The sequence below is a fragment of the Thamnophis elegans genome, chromosome 5 (assembly GCF_009769535.1).
Source record: "Thamnophis elegans isolate rThaEle1 chromosome 5, rThaEle1.pri, whole genome shotgun sequence".
NCBI classification, from domain to species: domain Eukaryota; kingdom Metazoa; phylum Chordata; class Lepidosauria; order Squamata; family Colubridae; genus Thamnophis; species Thamnophis elegans.
The window spans coordinates 42,089,336-42,107,714 of record NC_045545.1 but is presented as its reverse complement, the minus strand read 5'-3'; the positions used below and the strand labels follow the sequence as shown (position 1 = coordinate 42,107,714).

The 18,379-nt window shown below is 45.1% G+C and overlaps 1 protein-coding gene across 5 annotated transcripts in view; it reads right to left on the bottom strand.

Annotated features, from left to right (window-relative positions):
* ERI3 (ERI1 exoribonuclease family member 3) overlaps window positions 1-18,379 on the bottom strand; it is a 313,271-nt gene that overhangs the window by 201,686 nt on the left and 93,206 nt on the right. Inside the window, exon 1 of one of the 5 annotated variants that reach the window (XR_004255515.1) lies at window positions 14,917-17,900. The exons of 3 other annotated variants lie outside the window; for them this stretch is intronic. Coding sequence is in view for 1 of the 2 variants with exons in the window: in XM_032218809.1 (XP_032074700.1) it covers window positions 14,298-14,310 (13 nt within the window). In the remaining variant the exon portion in view is untranslated. Of the gene's footprint in view, window positions 1-13,719; window positions 14,311-14,916; window positions 17,901-18,379 lie in introns of those variants that run through there. One more of the 5 variants, XM_032218809.1, reaches the window with a different exon arrangement.

The window sequence follows — 18,379 nt, the reverse complement described above, 5'->3', positions numbered from 1 at the left end:
AATCATGAGTCACTTTTTTCAGTGCTCTTGTAACTTCAAACGGTTTCTAAATGAATAACTGTTTTTAAATTAAAATCCTTTAAGATTTTTTTTCTCTTTTTAATTCCAAAAAGAAGGCAACTCACCAAATGTCCTTGTTCTTTCCTGTTATTCAGAAAATCCCTTCTCAGTTATGAATTGATTGCAACTCAAAAATGTTTCAGAAAGGGACGTTTTTGTGGTCTATATGTCCATAAAGGCTGGGTGAGGACCTTTGGCAGATGAGATGTCACTGCAAGTCTCTCCACAAACAGCAACAATGCAATTGTGAAATCTTTGACCAGCAGCAGGTTCTGGCTTATGAATTCTCTTTGGAAAAGAAGACATTGCTCAATTGCATTTTGGATAGCAGATCCTCACAAGAAACCCACAGGAATTGAGTTTTTTATGGTCAATAATGCGTTGAGCAGCTTGGGGGCCAAGGGAATATCAATGCACCCAATTCCGCTGTGTAGTCTTTGTGGACCTATTCTAGTGATGGGCTACTATGAAACACTTTGTTCACAGAGCATACTCTAATAAAGATCACCATGATAAGGACATCAAAGACAAGTGATGGATCATTGACTTACCTGAAGGGTCATTTTCAGGGCGCTGCGAAGGAGAGTCCAAGCAAAGGTTAAATACAGCCAAACTGCCCAGAGCTGAATTGAAACTTTAAGCCACGCCTCTGGTGCTGATTATCCCCCGATTTTCAATGAAGACGTGGAACTGTTACGTGCTGAGAAGTCCAAATGGATCAACTGGAAACACAACCGGAACAAGTCCAACTGGAACATCCAAAGAAACAAACATGATAACAGCGGAGCCAGACCCCAGGATGGGGTGGACTCTCCTTCGCAGCGCCCTGAAAAATAACCCTTCAGGTAAGTCAATGGTTCTTTTCCAGGGCGCTGCTCAGGAGAGTCCAAGCAAGACATACCCAAGCTAAATGTCACTAGGGTGGGAAGCAGAAGCAGACAGGGTCTCTCCGCTGGAATGAATACCCTGCAGCACATGCCTTCCAAAGGCCCCTTCCGCTGAAGCAAACTTATCTAACTTGTAATTCCGCACAAACGGAGATAAGGAAATCCATATGGCCGCTTTGCAAATCTCCTCAATAGGAGCCCAGGTCGCCCTGGCCGCGGTGGTGGCAGCACTCCTGGTCAAATGCGCCGTGATGCGACTGGGTACCGGTCGAGACTGAAGAACATGAGCGAGAGCGATGCAGGCCCTAAGCTATCCACCAATCGTAGATGAGGAAACCTTCCTGCCCTGAGACGATGGCTGAAAGGAAACAAATAATGACTTCGAACGGCGAAAACTGGCCGTAGCGCCCTGCGAACATCCAGCTTGTGCCAGCTCTCCTCCCGAGGATGCCTCAGGTGCGGACAGAACTCAGGAAGGATGACCTCCTGGGCCTGGTGGAACCAGGAATTAATTTTAGGCATGAAAGAAGGATCCAGCTGAAGGACCACCCTGTCCTGGTGAAACAAGCACAGGTCCTCACGGACAGACAAGGCAGCCAGATCAGAGATACGTCTAGCTGAGGTGATGGCAATGAGAAACACGGTCTTAAAGGTGAGCCCATTCAACCAGAGCCCGTAAAACCACATTAAGGTCCCAAGTCGGGTATCTGTGAACCATCGGGGGACTCAGGTTAGTCGCCCCTGAGAAAGCTGCGAATGGTGGGATGACGGCTGAGAGAAGGCTGCCCCTCAGGGGCCAGGATGGTGGAGAGCGCGGTGACCTGACGACGAAGGGTGTTAGGCACCAAACCCTTATCAAGGCCGTCTTGCAGTAAGTCCAGAATGACAGGAATCGAAGCTGAAGAAGCTGAAGCACTTCTAGAAGAACACCAGGTAACAAAGGACCTCCAAGTGGCGTCGTAAATCCGAGCCATGGAAGGACGACGTGATGCCTGAATGGTGGAAAGGTTGTCCTTGCTTAAAAGATCCCTCTCAAGTGCCAAATGGCTAGTTGCAGCCACTGGGACTCTGGATGAAGAAGGGCCCCCTGGCAGAGAGAAATCTCGTGTGGAGGAATCCGCCACGGGTCTCGGACGGACAGACTCACCCGATCGGCAAACCAGGTCCTCCTGGGCCAAAAGGGGGCCACCAGAAGGATCTCCGCTACCTCCGCTAGGATCTTCCTGATGACTCTGGGAAGAAGAGGCAACGGGGGAAAGGCATAGAGCAGACTTTTCGGCCAAGGGAAGTGAAGAGCGTTTACCCCCTTGGCCCTTGGGTCGTGGAACCTGGAGAAGAACCTGGGAAGATGAGAGTTGGCCGCTGTCACGAACAGATCCACCTGGGGGCAACCGAACCTCTGAACTATGTGCTGGAACTGCTGCGGAGGCAGGCACCACTCCGAGTAATTGACAGTCGCCCTGTTCAGCCAGTCCGCCTGGGTGTTCAGTGTGCCAGAGATGTGCTCAGCCTGAATGGACAGCAGATGGAGCTCCGCCCACCGACCTAGGTCATCGGCTTCTGACATTAGGGACCTGGACCGCATGCCCCCCTGGCGGTTGATGTGCCCCTTCGTCGCGATGTTGTCCATCAGTATCCTCACATGATGACCCTGAATGCCCGTCTGAAACCGAAGCAGGGCCAACCAGACCACCCTCAGCTCCAACCAGTTGATGCTGTGTGCTGCCTCGACCGAGGACCATCTGCCCTGAGCAATCTGGTTGCGGATGTGAGCCCCCCCAACCGTACAGACTGGCATCCGTCGTGATGGTGAGCCGGGTCGGCTCCTTGAACGGACACTTTGGTAGGGCAGCAGGAGCCACTGGAGGGGACGAGAGTGAAGAATGGAACAATGGACGGGCATGATATTATCTTGCCCAAGAGCTGTGACAGCAGAACTACCTTGGCACAAGGAGACCGCCGAACCTGCATAGCCATCTCCCTGAGGCTCTCCATCCTCTCTGGAGACAGGAAGACTTGGCAGGCGACGGTGTCGATGACGGCCCCCAGATGCTGAAGCCTGGTCGTTGGGTGAAGATGGATCTTTTCCAAGTTGATGGAGAAGCCATGCAGTCTTACTGGTCATGACCTGAGGAATGCCGCCACTGCTACGAGGACCTTGGTGAACGTCCTTGGGGCTGATGACAGGCCGAATGTCATGGCCCGGTACTGCTAGTGTTGACCGGTGTAGGATAAACTCAGGTGTCTGCGGTGAGCTTTGCGGATGGATACGTGGAGGTAGGTCTCTTTCAGGTCTATGGAGGTTGAAATGTTTCCCTGTCTGATGCAGCCCAGGATTGACTGGAGGGACTGCATCTTGAACCTCCAATAAGTGACATGATAATTTAGCCTCTTTAAATCTAGGATCCCCCTCCATCTTCCGGAGTTTTTGGGAACCAGAAACAGGATGGAATAGAACCCTGTCCCCTCCTGACCTGGAGGTACCGGCTCTATGGCCCTGATCTCCCTGAGATGTCTTATTTCCTGTTCCATGAGGAACATCTTTTGAGGGGACGGGGCACCTGATGAAATGACGGGGAGGAAGAGAGAGAAATTCTAGGGTGAGACCCAGCTGGATCGTTTGCAACACCCACTGGTCCGACGTGACCTGCTCCCATTGGGCGTGAAACAATTGGAGCCACCCTCCTATGGGAGCTGACAGTCACTTATACTTCCTGAAGGGACGGGAGCCAGATCCCCCCCGAAAGGGGTGTCTGGAGTAATACGGCTGGCGACCCCTGTCCCGAAAGGACTGGTGGTCCTGGGACCTGTCCGTCTGCTGGTGGAATGGGTGATGCGACTGCGCAGAACTCGAAGAAGGTTCTGAGTTCCGAAAGGACTGCCTCCTATAGAAATAAAAGCCCTTCTTATCGGATTTCTTAGAAACCGATGGCATCACCTTCTTTTTGTCCTTATTTTCCACTAGGACAGGGTCTAAGACCTCCCCGACACCAACTTCCACTTGGAGCGCATATCAACGTTCCAATGCCTCAGCCACAAGAGACGCCTGGTGGTAACATTCGAAGCCACGGCCCAAGAAACGAACTTAGTCGCACTGAGGGTGGCATCGGCAGTGTACTCGGCTGCCGCCATGATTTTGTTAATCTGCTGCCGCAACTTGGTATACCTAACTGGAACCCTCGCCATCAGCTTCCTCAACCAAAGGAGAGCTGCCCTGGAAAGAAAGGAAGCCGAGGCAGACGTCTTAATTGCCCATGCAGCCACCTGGCGCATCTTATGACAGGCATTCTCAGATTTCTTATCCTCAGCCTTAAGACCCTCTAACAAATCAGGCAGAAGCACAGATGTTGAGGTGAGGGCCGCAACCAGAGGATCGATAGGTGGTAGCTTAAGTAAATTCTCCAGGCTGGCATCCACAGTATACAGCCCCTTATCATTACTAGAGGGGGTAGCCATGGTAGCAGGCTGAGCCCATTGTTTCTGAACCAAATTAAGAAACATTTGGGAATAGGAATGATCTCCTGAACCGAAACCGGCTCCTCAAACAAATCCCCAGACAAATCATCCAGTTCAGCAGGAGCTTGAACAGGTGGAGTAGATCCCATACGGGTGGCCAGCTTGGCCTTGTCCAAAATGGTTTTGAAATTTGCAATGTTAAATAGTCCCAAAGAACAGGGCTTTTAAACTGCTGCACCTTCCTCCCCAGAGAATTCAGCCTCCTGAACAGGCAGAATGTCATCCCCCTCCTCCCAGTCCGAAGCCTCAGAACCTGAAGACGAGTGGGGGGAATGCAAGGGACGTGGAGGAGAAGCCACCTTGGGAACCGGCTGGGGCCCTTGTGCAACATGCCCGCTTCGATGCCCTGGGAAATGGCCCTGTTGATAACTTCCTGCATTTCCACTGAAAGGTCAGGCCCAAGATCCGCCATGGGCCTTGCCCTGGGTTTAGGCCTTGAAGGCGGAAGCTGAGGGGCCAAGGGGCCCGGGGTAGGGCCTTCTTCAAGATCCGAAGGGTAAGCGAAAAGATCAGATTGATCCACCATAGAGGCCCCTGGAGATACTGCCCTAGACTTAGAAGCTGTGGGGGGAAACTCCCGGCCTTCATTCTCACTGGCTGAAACAGGCCTTGGCTGGGCTGAAGGAACTTCCATGGCGGGCTCCTCAGGAGACACCGATTGGGAGGACTGCGTTTGGTGCTGGGCCTTGGAGAATTGCTTTTCAAGGGCCTTTTGGTGACGCAATGCATCCTTATCTGGCCCTGATCCCTGCTTAGGGGCTGGCCTGGAGTATGGTTTGGAGCCCCTGATGGCCTCCCTGGCAGCCATACCAGCCTGCCTGGAGAAAACCCTGGAGGAAACCCCTGCCTGGGTGGAATCATCGGGAGCCTGCTCAGCCATTATTAAACTGTGGTCAAATATAATCAGGGGCTACCTCCACTCACCACCTTGCAAAGCCCTGCAAACCAACAGACGCTCTGGAGACGTGGGGGCGTTGCAGCAGCAATATCCAGCAGGTGGAATAAAGACAAGCGTTAACAGCTCCCAGTGCTGCAGGAATGAGGCTTGTGACCAGCGGCCCCAATCCTTGCCGCTCAGGTGAAAAGGATACACCTAATTGCCAGCCGGGCCGGACAAAGAGTGGCTCCTCGTGGCACCTGCTGTGAATCAGGCTGCAGGCAGCTGCCACGAGGTTGCAATCAGAAACCGAAACTGCAAATAGCTCCCAAAATGGCGACCGAGAGCTCTAATTACTTTAAAGTAGCCAGCAAACCATCCGGAGCTCTGAGGCACCGCACCTGCATGCCGGCCACCAAAAGCACGGACGCCAACCGCAGGAGCCTCAGCGGGGCTTTCCCCCTCCCCAGCGAGGGTCTTAACTGCTCCAGCAGCTGCCTGCGTTCCCTGCGGTGCCTGGGAGTTAAGCAGGACGCCGGAGAACCGAAGAGCGAGTTAGAAACGAATTAAAGAAATCTAATTACACTCACTCAGCCTGATCACCCCTAAACTGAAAATACAGTAAACGCTCAAGAGAGTCCAAGCTAATAAACTAAATAAAGAAAAACTTAAAACGCATCTAGAACTGGGCTAGCTGAATTGAAAATCTGGGGATAATTAGCACCAGAGGCGTGGCTTAAAATTTCCATTCAGCTCTGGGCAGTTTGGCTGTATTCAACCCTTGCTTGGACTCTCCTGAGCAGCGCCCTGGAAAACAGACATTGGAGAAAGAAATGGTAATCTACAGCATTCTGCCCAAACACTTACATGAATAGTCACATTCAGCACAATATGAGTAATATACTAGGAGATTATCCTGAAAGTTAGAGGGTACCAAGAAGTTACTGGGAAATGGCAGGGGGTGAATACGAGTAACACTGATACTTAGGATGTGGCTGGATTAAAGCTGAAAGAATGTCCAGATGTTAATATGCCCTGATGCAAAAAATATATATTGATGCTTCAAAGAAAGATATACTACTTGTATATGGAATATCAGAACCATGAACCAAGGCAGACTTGATGTTTTCAGAGTAGAAATGTCATGACTGAATACTGACATTCCTGGAATCAGTGAACTGTAATGGACTAGAATGGGTCACTTCACATCAAAGGAGCATCACCCTGTACCGGAAATAGAAAAACCATAGAGGAAATCAAGTAAGCCATCATTATTAACAAGAAAGTGTTAAACTCAGCGCTCTGACACCCCCACCCCCACTCCCCAATGATAGGTTGATCTCAATTTCAGTCCAAGGTAAGCTTTTTAATAATACAGTGATCCAAGTCTCTGCTTCAAACACAGGTACAGAGGAAGCAGATACTGAACAATTATTTGTAATACCAAATTGATATTAATATTACAGGCCATGAAATGATAACACTGGAAGAGAAATTCTGAAGTAATAGGACAATCTGCCCTTGGTATACAAAACAAAGCAGAAAGTACTATAGATTATTAACTCTGCCAGGGAAATTCACTATGCACAATTTCACTGAAATTTCAGTGGCACAAGATATATACTATAGTTATCTTGGATAATCCCCTTGTCACTGCCCATCCCCCAGCATGAGAGCCTACAGTATTTATTAAGATGGATCTAAGGATTGAATATAACTGTTGCTGATATGCCAGAATCTCTGCTGCCAAACAACCTCCCTACTCAAGCTCCTTAATTCAATGGCTGGGGTTTGGGGGATTTTAATCCACATTTTCCAGGCAGAATCAGAGGTAGCTCAAGAGTTGATTACCACAATGAGAGCGGAGGACCTGACACATAAAGATAGTCACACTTCAGACCTGACCTTTCCCTCTGCTGCAATGGCAATATAATTTGGGGCTGGGAAAAAAATATCATCCCTTCTCTGTCTTGGTCAAACCACTGTTAAATCTAACAGTGCACTGGTATTGCTTAGCACCACAGGAAAGACTGGCCCAGCCAAATTCCTGATGCGCAATCTCTGATGGCACGATGCATGGATCTGACAAAACTTTCATTGTTGCTTGGTATGAGAAGGAGTTGGACCAGATTACTCACAGTCAGCCTCTGTGCCTCCAGGGATCTAGGGCTTTCCTTGATTTACGAAGAGCCAAGGAAAATGAAACAGGAGAAGGAATGCCTAGAGTACTGCTGGAGGACTACAAGGAATAAAGCCAATATAGCATGAATTAGAGCCATCTTTAAAACTTGGCATTGTTGTGGTCAAGGGAGGCAAAGGGTCAATTTTTTCCTCCCTTTCTGCAACAGTAATCAGCAGCTTTTGTTTTAGGTCCATTTTGGCCAGGAAGCAGCCCGAGACATAGGCTGAAACTTTTGCAGGACTGATGTGAGGAATATGCTAGGTATTTGTTAGGTTGGATTTACTCCAAGTTGTACTCTAGTGTTGATAATGTGGCATGTGGCTTTAAATGAAGCTTGGTCTTACATTATTATCTGGGGTGAGTTTGACATTGTAATTCTTGAAAAAAATTAACAGGGTTCTCAGAACTTTAATCTCAGCCCTAATGTGTATATTATCTATGTCCCTCCTAGTTGGCTAAGGCTTCCCAGGAAGTGATATGTAGGTAAGTTCCAAAACTGATTAATGCATCCTTGAGATAAGGACAGGGTAGTTTTCTTCATCAAGAAGCCATTGCTAGATCCTTCTGCTCTAGATAATTTCAACCTGTCTCCAACATTTCCTTCTTAGGAAAATTGTTGATGGTGGACACACTTCTGCCGCAGAGAATCTTGGATACCCATGATTTAAGCAAACATACCCAATATTATACATTAATATTACAAATATTAGACTAATGTTGTGAATGGATCACTGCTAAGTGTTGATTTTGATGAGTTAAAACATAAACATGGCTTGGAGTGGATTTTACTTTTAGGCCGTAAACAACTGCTTTTGATTGCCTAGTTATTCATGAGCTATTCTTACAATGACACAATCAACTCTTCTTATAAAACTTGAGTAAGGAAACATTAAGAACAGTAAAATCAAATTAAGCAATAGAATAATTTATTACTGAAGATTCACTAAGAAATGCAATAAGAACAATAAACAATTCAAGCCATTCCATTATGTTTTATCACTGTATTAGACTTGTTTTCTAAAACGTATCAAAGTAAAGCATTGGAACAATTAGTAGTTTAAAAAGAAATGGGTTAGAACTTGTCTGCATGAAAAATATCAGGTAAACAGTTTTCGCCCCCTGCAGATAGTCAATTCCCCTTGTCTATGTTCTTTTTAAACTATACACAAGAGTTTTTCTTTATCAGATCAGAAGTTCATCTAAGCCAGCATCTTACATCACTAGTGGAAAGCTAGATGTTTTAGAAAAGGAAACAAGCAATGAATGAAGGTAGCTCACACCAACTACTACTCCAAATATACATATTCATAAGTATATTGTCCCCAGAGTAGATTGTATTTATTTCTCATCGGCTAACAACCCTAACTCGCACAATTCTATCTTGGTATTGGTTTCACGTAAGCCAGTGCCCATCCTTTATGATAAAATACATTTTTTTTTTAAAAGAAGACTTCACCTAAAATATTTTTTAAGTTATGCAGTAAAAAATTGCATAGCGATTGCGTGGATTCAATGAAAAGGTTACTTAGACTTCATGGTCCTGCACATAGCTCCTTAAGGAAAGGAGGCAACTTTATTTTCAATTCTGAACAAGTGAAACATTAATCACATGTTTAAGAACTTAAATAAATTGAAATAAATAGCAAAAGACTAAATAATATTTTGATCTAAAAAAATTACAAGTGGATAAAATGTCCAGTTAAATTTTGAATACTGATTTTTACTATAAGATTTTGGAATTAACTATAAAAAACAAATTAACTTCTTGTGAGAACCAGAATTATTTTGACTACCTAAGAACCAGAATCATTTTGGTTTGGCTTGTAACAAAAATAAGGGACTATATGATTTTAGAAACTAGATACTAGACACTACTACAGAATACCAAGTAAAAGGAAGAAAGCTAATTGGGATTTACAAAGTGACACAAAGCATCACTGTTGCATGCTGCCTAGAGTCACTTGTGAGATGGGCAGCCATATGAAGTAGATAGATAGATAGATAGATAGATAGATAGATAGATAGATAGGTAGGTAGGTAGGTAGGTAGGTAGGTAGGTAGGTAGGTAGGTAGGTAGGTAGGTAGGTAGATAGATAGATAGATAGATAGATAGATAGATAGATAGATAGATAGATAGATAGATAGATAGATAGATAGATAGAATAAATAAATTAAATAAACAAACAGACAAATAAATAAATAAATAAATAAATAAATAATACTGGCAATATTAAAGGAGATCTTTGAAGAATGGAGTTAGAAATGAGTAGCTACAATATTAGCAGTGTCAGTAATGATCTCTGATTCTATGTCCAAATTATGTCCAAAAGATATCAATGAGGAAATGACAGATCTGAAGCAAATTTTGCCTGACAAGACAGAGAAAGTACTAAAAGTGGAACTATATATGACAGGACAAAGTAATATAGTTTTAAAAATTAAAGGGAAATATAAATGATAAACCAAGAGAATGATCTGGAAAATGTTTTTTTTTTCTTGATTTACAAAACACATTTTTAAATCCCATGAAGAAGTTTGTGTGATTGGATAAATAAGAACTGAAGAGAAATCAAATCCTACGTTAATTTTTGGGTGAAGTAAACATTAAGATTGTTAGAAGTAAAAAGAAGGAATATAAAGTTGATTTATTTGATCAAAGTTAAGACATTCATTTGCAAAGTTCTAGCGATTATTTAAAGACATTGTTCTGAAAGGATTAAAAAGTTGATATTTTGCTTATAAATAAAGGATGGGATATGAGAAGAGATCTGTTTGTAATTTTATACGGTGTGAAGAGTTACTAAACGTGTCTATACTTGTAATGAAATTCGGAACTCACTTCTTTAGATATTTTTCTTTTTCTTCATTGTATTCTTTTTTCCTACACTCTTTCTTACTATTTTTACTTAAAGTTTAATTTGTATCAGTTTTTACTATTGTAATCAGAATACATAATAAGCAATTATGTACAAAGAAAACTACAGAATGAACCTGGCTCAGAAAGAAATGCTTGGTTTGATAGACAATACATTAATTTTAAAAAAGAACTTCAATATAATGCATAATTGGAACAACCAGCTTGAAAGCCAGCTGGGTGACTTTGGCCCAGTCACACTCTCTCAATCCAACCCACTCCACAGGATTGCTGTTGTGGGGAAAAGAAAAGAAGGTGTGCTGGATATGTTTGCTACCTTGAGATATTTGTAAAAAATAATAAAGGCAGAATACAAATATTTACATAAATAAATAACAACTGCAACTCCTCTTTTTAAAAAATACGTTAAAATAGTAGGCCTATTTGATATTTACAAAAGTATAATTATTTTCAGAGACAACATGGAGACAAAGGAAAAAACACTGCCATCATACTCTGCTTAAAATACACCAACAGCATGCTTCTGGCCATTAGATATATATAAAATATGAAGTTGGTGGTCTCAATCTTCATAACTGTCTTATTAAATTATCTCGAGTTCTTATTCTGAACTGACACATGAACAAATCCTCATGTGGTATATGCAAGTTGCAGCATCGCAACCAATTTCTTATTATGCATACCCTTTTATGAAAATATACATGTTGTGATAATAGAAAGAATGAACAAAACATGGAATGAAACAATCATTTAAATAGGTGAAATTCAAATTTCAGTGGAAGGGTCTGGACTATAATATACAATAAATTCATACAACCTGGAGAATAAGCTGTTGAAGTTCTAAAATCATAGCTTCCTCAGCCTATTCAAAATAGTTAACTACTGGCTTGCCTGCTGACTCACATAAAATGCCTGAAGCAAAAGACTGATCCATACTTGGATTTAAGACAAGATGATCATTGGAATGCCATCTGTATCAGTTTCCATAAAATTAAATGTAAAAGCTATATTTTAGGTCTGTTTTTTCTGGACCACAGTTTGGTCTTCTTCAATTAGGACAATCTCCTGGTAGTAACACAATGCAACAAATGCAACAATCAGAAAAGAAAACTCAAATCCTTTTATCAGAGGATGCCTATCTTTTAGAAAACAATTCTATATATCTCTTCCCAATCACACTGTTTGAAAAAGGCAGAATTTGGCAAAAAATACAGGGGGTAATATTGAGCCATGTTTTTGTGCTGCAATTATTTCATCTCTCCCTACAAGGAAGCATGGTGCAATGCTTGTTACAAGGGATATATAACTGATTGCTTATAGCAATGAGTAAACTTATGACTTTACTGTAAATCCCTCACTAAATTGGCTTCCAAGATATGCTTCTTATACAACCTCTAAAGCATGGCCTACCAGCTTTCCATTCTCAAATAGTTCCCACCAAAACAAGTCCCTTTCCATTTGTTCTTAGGCTTAAGGTTTCATAAGCTTAACAAGACTGAATCCCAAAGCATATATTTCAACCTGGCAGCTGTAGTGTCTCTTATCTGTAGTTTCAGGTAGCTTTTCTTTAATTAAGAGTATTTCTTTGCCAATGGAAATGGACATTTTATATCCAGAATGAATGGACCTCTCTCATTAGATCCACTGCTGTCATGAAGTATTCAAGCTGTGAGATATGGTTCATTCTCTTTTCTGTTCAAGGACTTCTTTCTTTCTTTCTTTAGTAGAGAAAGGTTTTAGAATGAGTGACTCATATTTGCCAAATTTGACATGAGATATATTGATGTGAAATGCCTTTATAAGGACAAGCCTTCAGAAAGGTGATGTTCCACTCAGGAACTTTTTCCTCGTTAAAGATACTGCATCTCAATAAGGAAAGAACGCTGGTGGATAGGAAAGGAAAAGCTGTCTCCCCTTTGCCAGTCCAATCGATGTTGATCAGGGGAAGCCAAAAATGTTGATCCACCAATGCAAAGAGTGAATACAAAATCAGCACCTCGTTATTGATTCTAGTTTTATAGCTGTAGTGAGAAGGGAGGTGTAATTGTACACCCAGCAATACACTTCCAATTTCAGATAAGCTCATGACACCACCTGGAAAAAGCAAAGCCTGAGCTTTTTAATGCCTCAATATTTATAGCTGCCATCAACCCCTAACAAAGAACAATGTCTCTAAAGTGTTTCAAAATAATATAAGAATAAGTAAACTATATTATTTCTGGGCAGAATTGCTTTCCATCAGCTACCCATGCTTTGGTAGTCTCCCATGGGGATCGCAGCCTTGCACTGTATCCAGGCCTGTCTTCAAAACTATTTCCAAGTTTCTGTTAATTCAGAATATGTCTGCAGGACAACTGAATTTACTGAACCACTATTTCTGGATATGTTTTGGGGACCAGCACAAAGTCCTGATTTTGCCCTTCCAGATTCTTCCCTCACCAGAACAAGAAAATATTTTCTCTTCATTGGGTACAGTCAGATTCATTTTGCCTGTCTTGTTATTTCTGTATAACATATATCAACATTGCCCAAAACCTTTCACATCTTTTACCTTAAAATAATTATTTTGTTACCTGGATAATGAGGTTATTATTAGAGAGCCAGTTTGGTGTAGAGAATAAGGTGCTAGCTAGGCTAAGAACCAGGAGATTGTGAGATCTATTTTCCCCTGAGTATAAGAAATAGATGGATGATTTTGGATCAGTCTCTTTCTCTCTCCCCCTAACCCAACTCATAGAGCTGTTATGGGGAAAACAGAAGACAGGAACTTTAAGTATGTATTCTGCCTTGAGTTTACCAAAAAAATAAAAAGAGGCTAAAAAATTCCAATAAACAAATAATATTATATCATGGCAGAGTTCAACTGTTAGTTACTCCATCATGACAATCTTTCCAGCAGTGTTACCAGGAATGATAGCAGGACGGCTATGTGTTTTATTTGTATGTGTTTAAGCTTAAACCGAAAGATGTATATAAATTGTTTTCCTATTGAAAAAGAGCTGTACAATTTTTGGTGACTCTAGTGACTACCTGAAAAAAATACATCAGTGGCTACAGAGAAACTATAACCACAGATTGTCTACACTCATGCCTTAACAGGCACTATTGAAAATACAGACAACCATTTCCCTCCCTTCTTACATTTATTGCGATTTGTTTCAAATGCTAATGATAAATAAACAAAATACTATAAAACGTGTATTTTTAAAAGCACACAATTTTATTTCTCTGCAATTGTTTGAAAAATGTGTTTTAATAGCTGTTATCTTACAAAAAGTATTCTTGTAATTTTTTTAATAACTGGTCTTTTTATTTCATCACAGCACCCTATGCTATCCTACTCTCAAATTTGGATTTCAACTCATAGTTTTGAAACAGGTTTTAATAATCTGTGTAGCAAATGTGCAGTGGCTGCTTCCTCTGCAGGTTACCTTTAGACACAATTAAAGTTCACTGAGAAGTATAAGCGATGTATCCTGTAGATTCAATCCTCTATGTTTCTTTGATCTCAGAGGCAGTCTGCGAGCTCCACATCAATCCCATTTGCAAAGAGATGTAGCTCAGTTCTGCTTTGCTAAATCTTATTTGGCAATGTGTCTAAACACATGCAAACTTAATTAGTTAAGGGGGAACCTCAGCATTGTAGTGATGGATTAAAGTAAATGGGGAAATGAGACAAGTCAGGATTGGCAACAAACCCTCTCTAATTCAAGCCAAGGCATAGTCTCTGACATATAGCTAATCGGATGTGATACCACTAAGGCTGCTACAGCCAATGTGAAATAAAGTGACAAGCTGATCACTAACAGGTAGCTGAATTTCTTACTTCTGAAAAGCTGGAATCACAAGATCATGAATTTTCTACTTGGCACCAGCAATGCTCAGGAATCAGCCTAATCATCAGCCTCTGAAGCTGTTGTATAAAAAGATAAATGGAAAGAAGGAATAAATGAGCCATTTTCATAGCATTTTCTGAATCTGGAATCAAGACGTCTGTGCCATTTAAATGAAAATGCATGTAGAAAACAAAGATTGATATTAACATTCCCCAAACTACTCTATCACATCTCTTGTGGGCCACAAAGCTACTTATCCTGCTTGAAGACATAAGCTTCTCTTGTTTTCTGTTTTTTTTTTCTTTTTCTGTGCCTATTTCATCATATTATTGAAAAAAATAAATTAAGCAAACCAGCCTATAATTTCCCAGATCTGAATAGCCTAATAGAAATATTAGTTGCTTTCTAGTCCTCTAATCCAAAACCTGACCATGGGAACAATCACGCGTTTGGTTTAAGTTGTGAAATAAAAATTTTCTTGATATTTAAGATCAGACTCTCTTAATCTGAAATGTGCTCAAAAGAAATAGTTTTGCCTACATCACGCATCCTGAATAGTTAGAGAGAATATTTTCAAAAGTAGAAAAGCCTGAAATAGAAATGTATCAAACGGAAGGGTGCAGAAGAAACTGGACTTTTATGCCATTTATATATTTATACAAGCAAAAAGACCATTGGCTTACCTGAATGGTCGTTCTCAAGGCGCTGTAGAGTGTCCAAGCTCGGGTTAACTTCAGCTTGCTGTCCAAGGAACTGAGTTTGAAACTTTGTTGTAGCTCCGCCTCCTGGTTGCTCCAGAGGCTCAGTTTTAAAAAATGAAGGAGATCAATAGTCCATGACTGAACTAGTCCAAGTCCAAGTCCAAGACACGAAGGTGCTAAGAACACACCTCACGGCCCCACCTTAAGGGTGGGTTTGGACACTCCGCAGGGCCTCGAGAACAACCATTCAGGTAAGCCAATGGTCTTTCTCCTAGGCGCTGCTTGGAGTGTCCAAGCTCAGGACATGCCAAAGCTATGTCGAAGTCGGGAGGGAAGAAGAAATGTCCAGGGCCGCGGTGCTTGCCACGACCCTCTGTAGAACTCTCCTCCCAAAGGATGCTTCAGCGGAGGCGAAAGTGTCCAGTCTATAGTTGCGTATAAATGGAGACGGACCAGACCACGTCGCAGCACGGCAGATTTCTTCAATTGGCGCTTGCGTAGCCCAGACGGCCGAAGTCGCAGCGCTCCTCGTAGAGTGTGCTGTTATGCGCGAGGGAACCGGTCTGGCCTGAATCTCGTAAGACAACTTGATGCACGCTCTGAGCCAGCGTCCGATGGTAGAGGACGTGACTTTCTTTCCCATGGAGGCCAGCTGGAATGACACAAATAAGGCCTCCAATTTACGGAAAGGAGCCGTTTGCTTGATGTAAATACACACCGCCCTCCGTACGTCCAATTTGTGCCAAGTGACTTCCCTCTGGTGCTTGGGACGAGGGCAAAAGTCAGGGAGTACCACTTCCTGCGCTCTGTGGAAGATGGTGTTAATCTTCGGGACAAAGGCAGGGTCCAGTCTCAATATGACTCTGTCGGAGTGGAAAATGCAAAGGTCGCCTCTGACAGACAAGGCGGCCAACTCCAAAATTCTGCAGGCGGAGGTGATGGCGATGAGGAAGGCGGTCTTTAGCGTAAGGTGGCGTAGGCCCACCATCCGCAACGGTTCAAAGGGAGATGCGGCCAATGCCTGCAGAACAACAGTCAAGTCCCAGGTAGGGTACCTGTGAATGGTGGGCGGGTAAAGGTTGGATGCCCCCTTCAGGAACCCCTTTACCTGAGGATGTCGTGAAATCGGTAGCTGAGAGTTAGAAAACAGGATGGTGCTCAGGGCGGCCACCTGCCTACGGAGAGTGTTTGGTGCCAGCCCTTTCTCCAAACCGTCCTGAAGAAATTCCAGGACTTGCGGAATGGTCGCGGAGGATGCTACAAGGTGATGTAGCACCAACTGGAGAAGGCCGTCCACGTAGCCTCGTAGACTCTGATGGTGGACGGTCATCTGGAGGCCTGGATCGTCTGAATGACTCTGTCGGAGAAGCAATGAAGCCTTGAGGAGGTCCCCCTCAAGTGCCAGACGGCCAGCTGCAGCCACTAGAGCTCCGGATGTTGGACGACCCCCTGGCTGAGGGAGATTTGCTCCTGAGGTATGCGCCACGGCCAGGACACCGACAGACTGACCAGGTCAGCAAACCAAGTCCTCCTCGGCCAGTGAGGAGCGACTAGGAGCACCTCCGCAGCTTCCTCCAGAATCTTCCAAATGACATGTGGTATCAGAGGGAGCGGAGGGAAGGCGTATAGCCAACCCGGGGGCCAGCGGGATCTTAAAGCGTCCGTGCCCTCCGCCCCTGGGCAATGGAACCGGGTGAAGTACCTTGGAAGTTGGGTGTTGGCCGGCGAGGCAAACAGGTCGACAACTGGGTGGCCGAACTTCTGAGACAGCTGGTAAAACAGTCTTGGGTGCAGACGCCATTCCGAGTTCTGGATGGTTGTTCTGCTGAGCCAGTCCGCTGTCACGTTGTCCAGGCCGGAGATGTGGTCTGCTCGTATGACGCCAGATGACTCTCCGCCCAGCGACCCAGAGTCTCTGCTTCCGACATCAGCGCCAGAGACCGCGTGCCGCCCTGGTGGTTGATGTAGGCTTTGGTGGCGATGTTGTCCGTCAGAATCAGTACATCGCGGCCTCTGACCTGGTCGAGGAAGTGGCGCAGGGCGAGTCTTGCGGCCCGGAGCTCCAGCCAGTTGATGTTGTGGGCGAGCTCCACCTGCGACCACCTGCCCTGCACCACCGCTGTTCCCAGATGAGCACCCCAGCCAAAGAGGCTGGCATCTGTGGTGATTATCAGCCTCTTTGGCTCCCTGAAGCGTGTACCTTTGAGGAGGGCTTCCGTCTGCCACCACCGGAGGGAGCGGAGGACCTTCGGTGGGACCCGTACCACCCGTTTGGAGTTGCTGGTCTTCTTCCTTTGGAGAGGGAGCAGGAACCATTGCAGTTCTTGCGTGTGCAGCCGCGCCCAAGGGACCACCGCGATGCAAGACACCAGCTTCCCCATCAGTTGTGATAGAGAGAGGATCGAGGCTGACCCGGTCGAGCGGATGCTCCTCACCAGGGTCCAGATGCTGTTGACTCGCTCTTGAGTGAGGAAGACTTGGCAGGTTTCAGAGTCGATGATCGTTCCGAGGTGCTGGATCCTGCAGGTCGGGTTCACATGGCTCTTGGTGAGGTTGACTGAGAACCCGTGAAGCTGCAGGGCCTTGATGGTGGTGGCCAGGTCTGCTTGGGCTTGCCCCCTGGACGACGAGTGGATAAGTATGTCGTCCAGGTAGCATTCCAATCTGACGGGCAGAGACCGGAGTCGTGCGGCTACAGCTGCCAGCAGCTTGGTGAAGGTCCGCGGGGCCGACGAGAGCCCGAAGGGGAGGGCCCTGTATTGGTAATGGTGATGGGCAAACTGGAACCTCAGGAACTGGCGGTGCGCCAGGTGGATCGGAATGTGCAGATACGCCTCCTTCAGGTCAATCGATGTCAGCAGATCGCCCGGTCTGACGCAGCCCAGGATGGTCTGGAGGGACTGCATCTTGAAGCGCTTGTACGCCAGATGCTTGTTCAGCTTCTTGAGGTCCAGGATCGCCCTCACCCCCCCCCCCCGATGACTTGGGGACCAGGAAGAGGATGGAATAAAACCCCCTGCCTTCTTGCCCTCTGGGGACCTCCTCTATGGCCGCTATCTCTAAAAGGTGTTGTATCTCCGCCCTCATCAGTTGTAACTTGTGGGCGGACCTGGGGATAGGGCAACGGAGGAAGGTTCTCGGGGGGAAGGACAGGAACTCCAGGGTCAGCCCATGGCGGACCGTGTTCCTGACCCAACTGTCCGTCGTCGTCTCCTCCCACTGGGAGGCATAGAGCTGGAGCCAGCCGCCTATGGTGGGGAGCCCTGTGACAGTCACTTTGACTTTCTAAAGGGCCTGTTGGAATAGCCTCCCCGGAAGGGTTTGCGGAAACCCTGCTGCTTCCCTCTGTCTCTAAAGGAGGGTCTATCCTGGGCGCGATCCTGTGAGGCGCCGTAGGCTCGACTAGGACCGGCAGTGGAAGTGGAGGGCTTGCTATTCCGAAAGG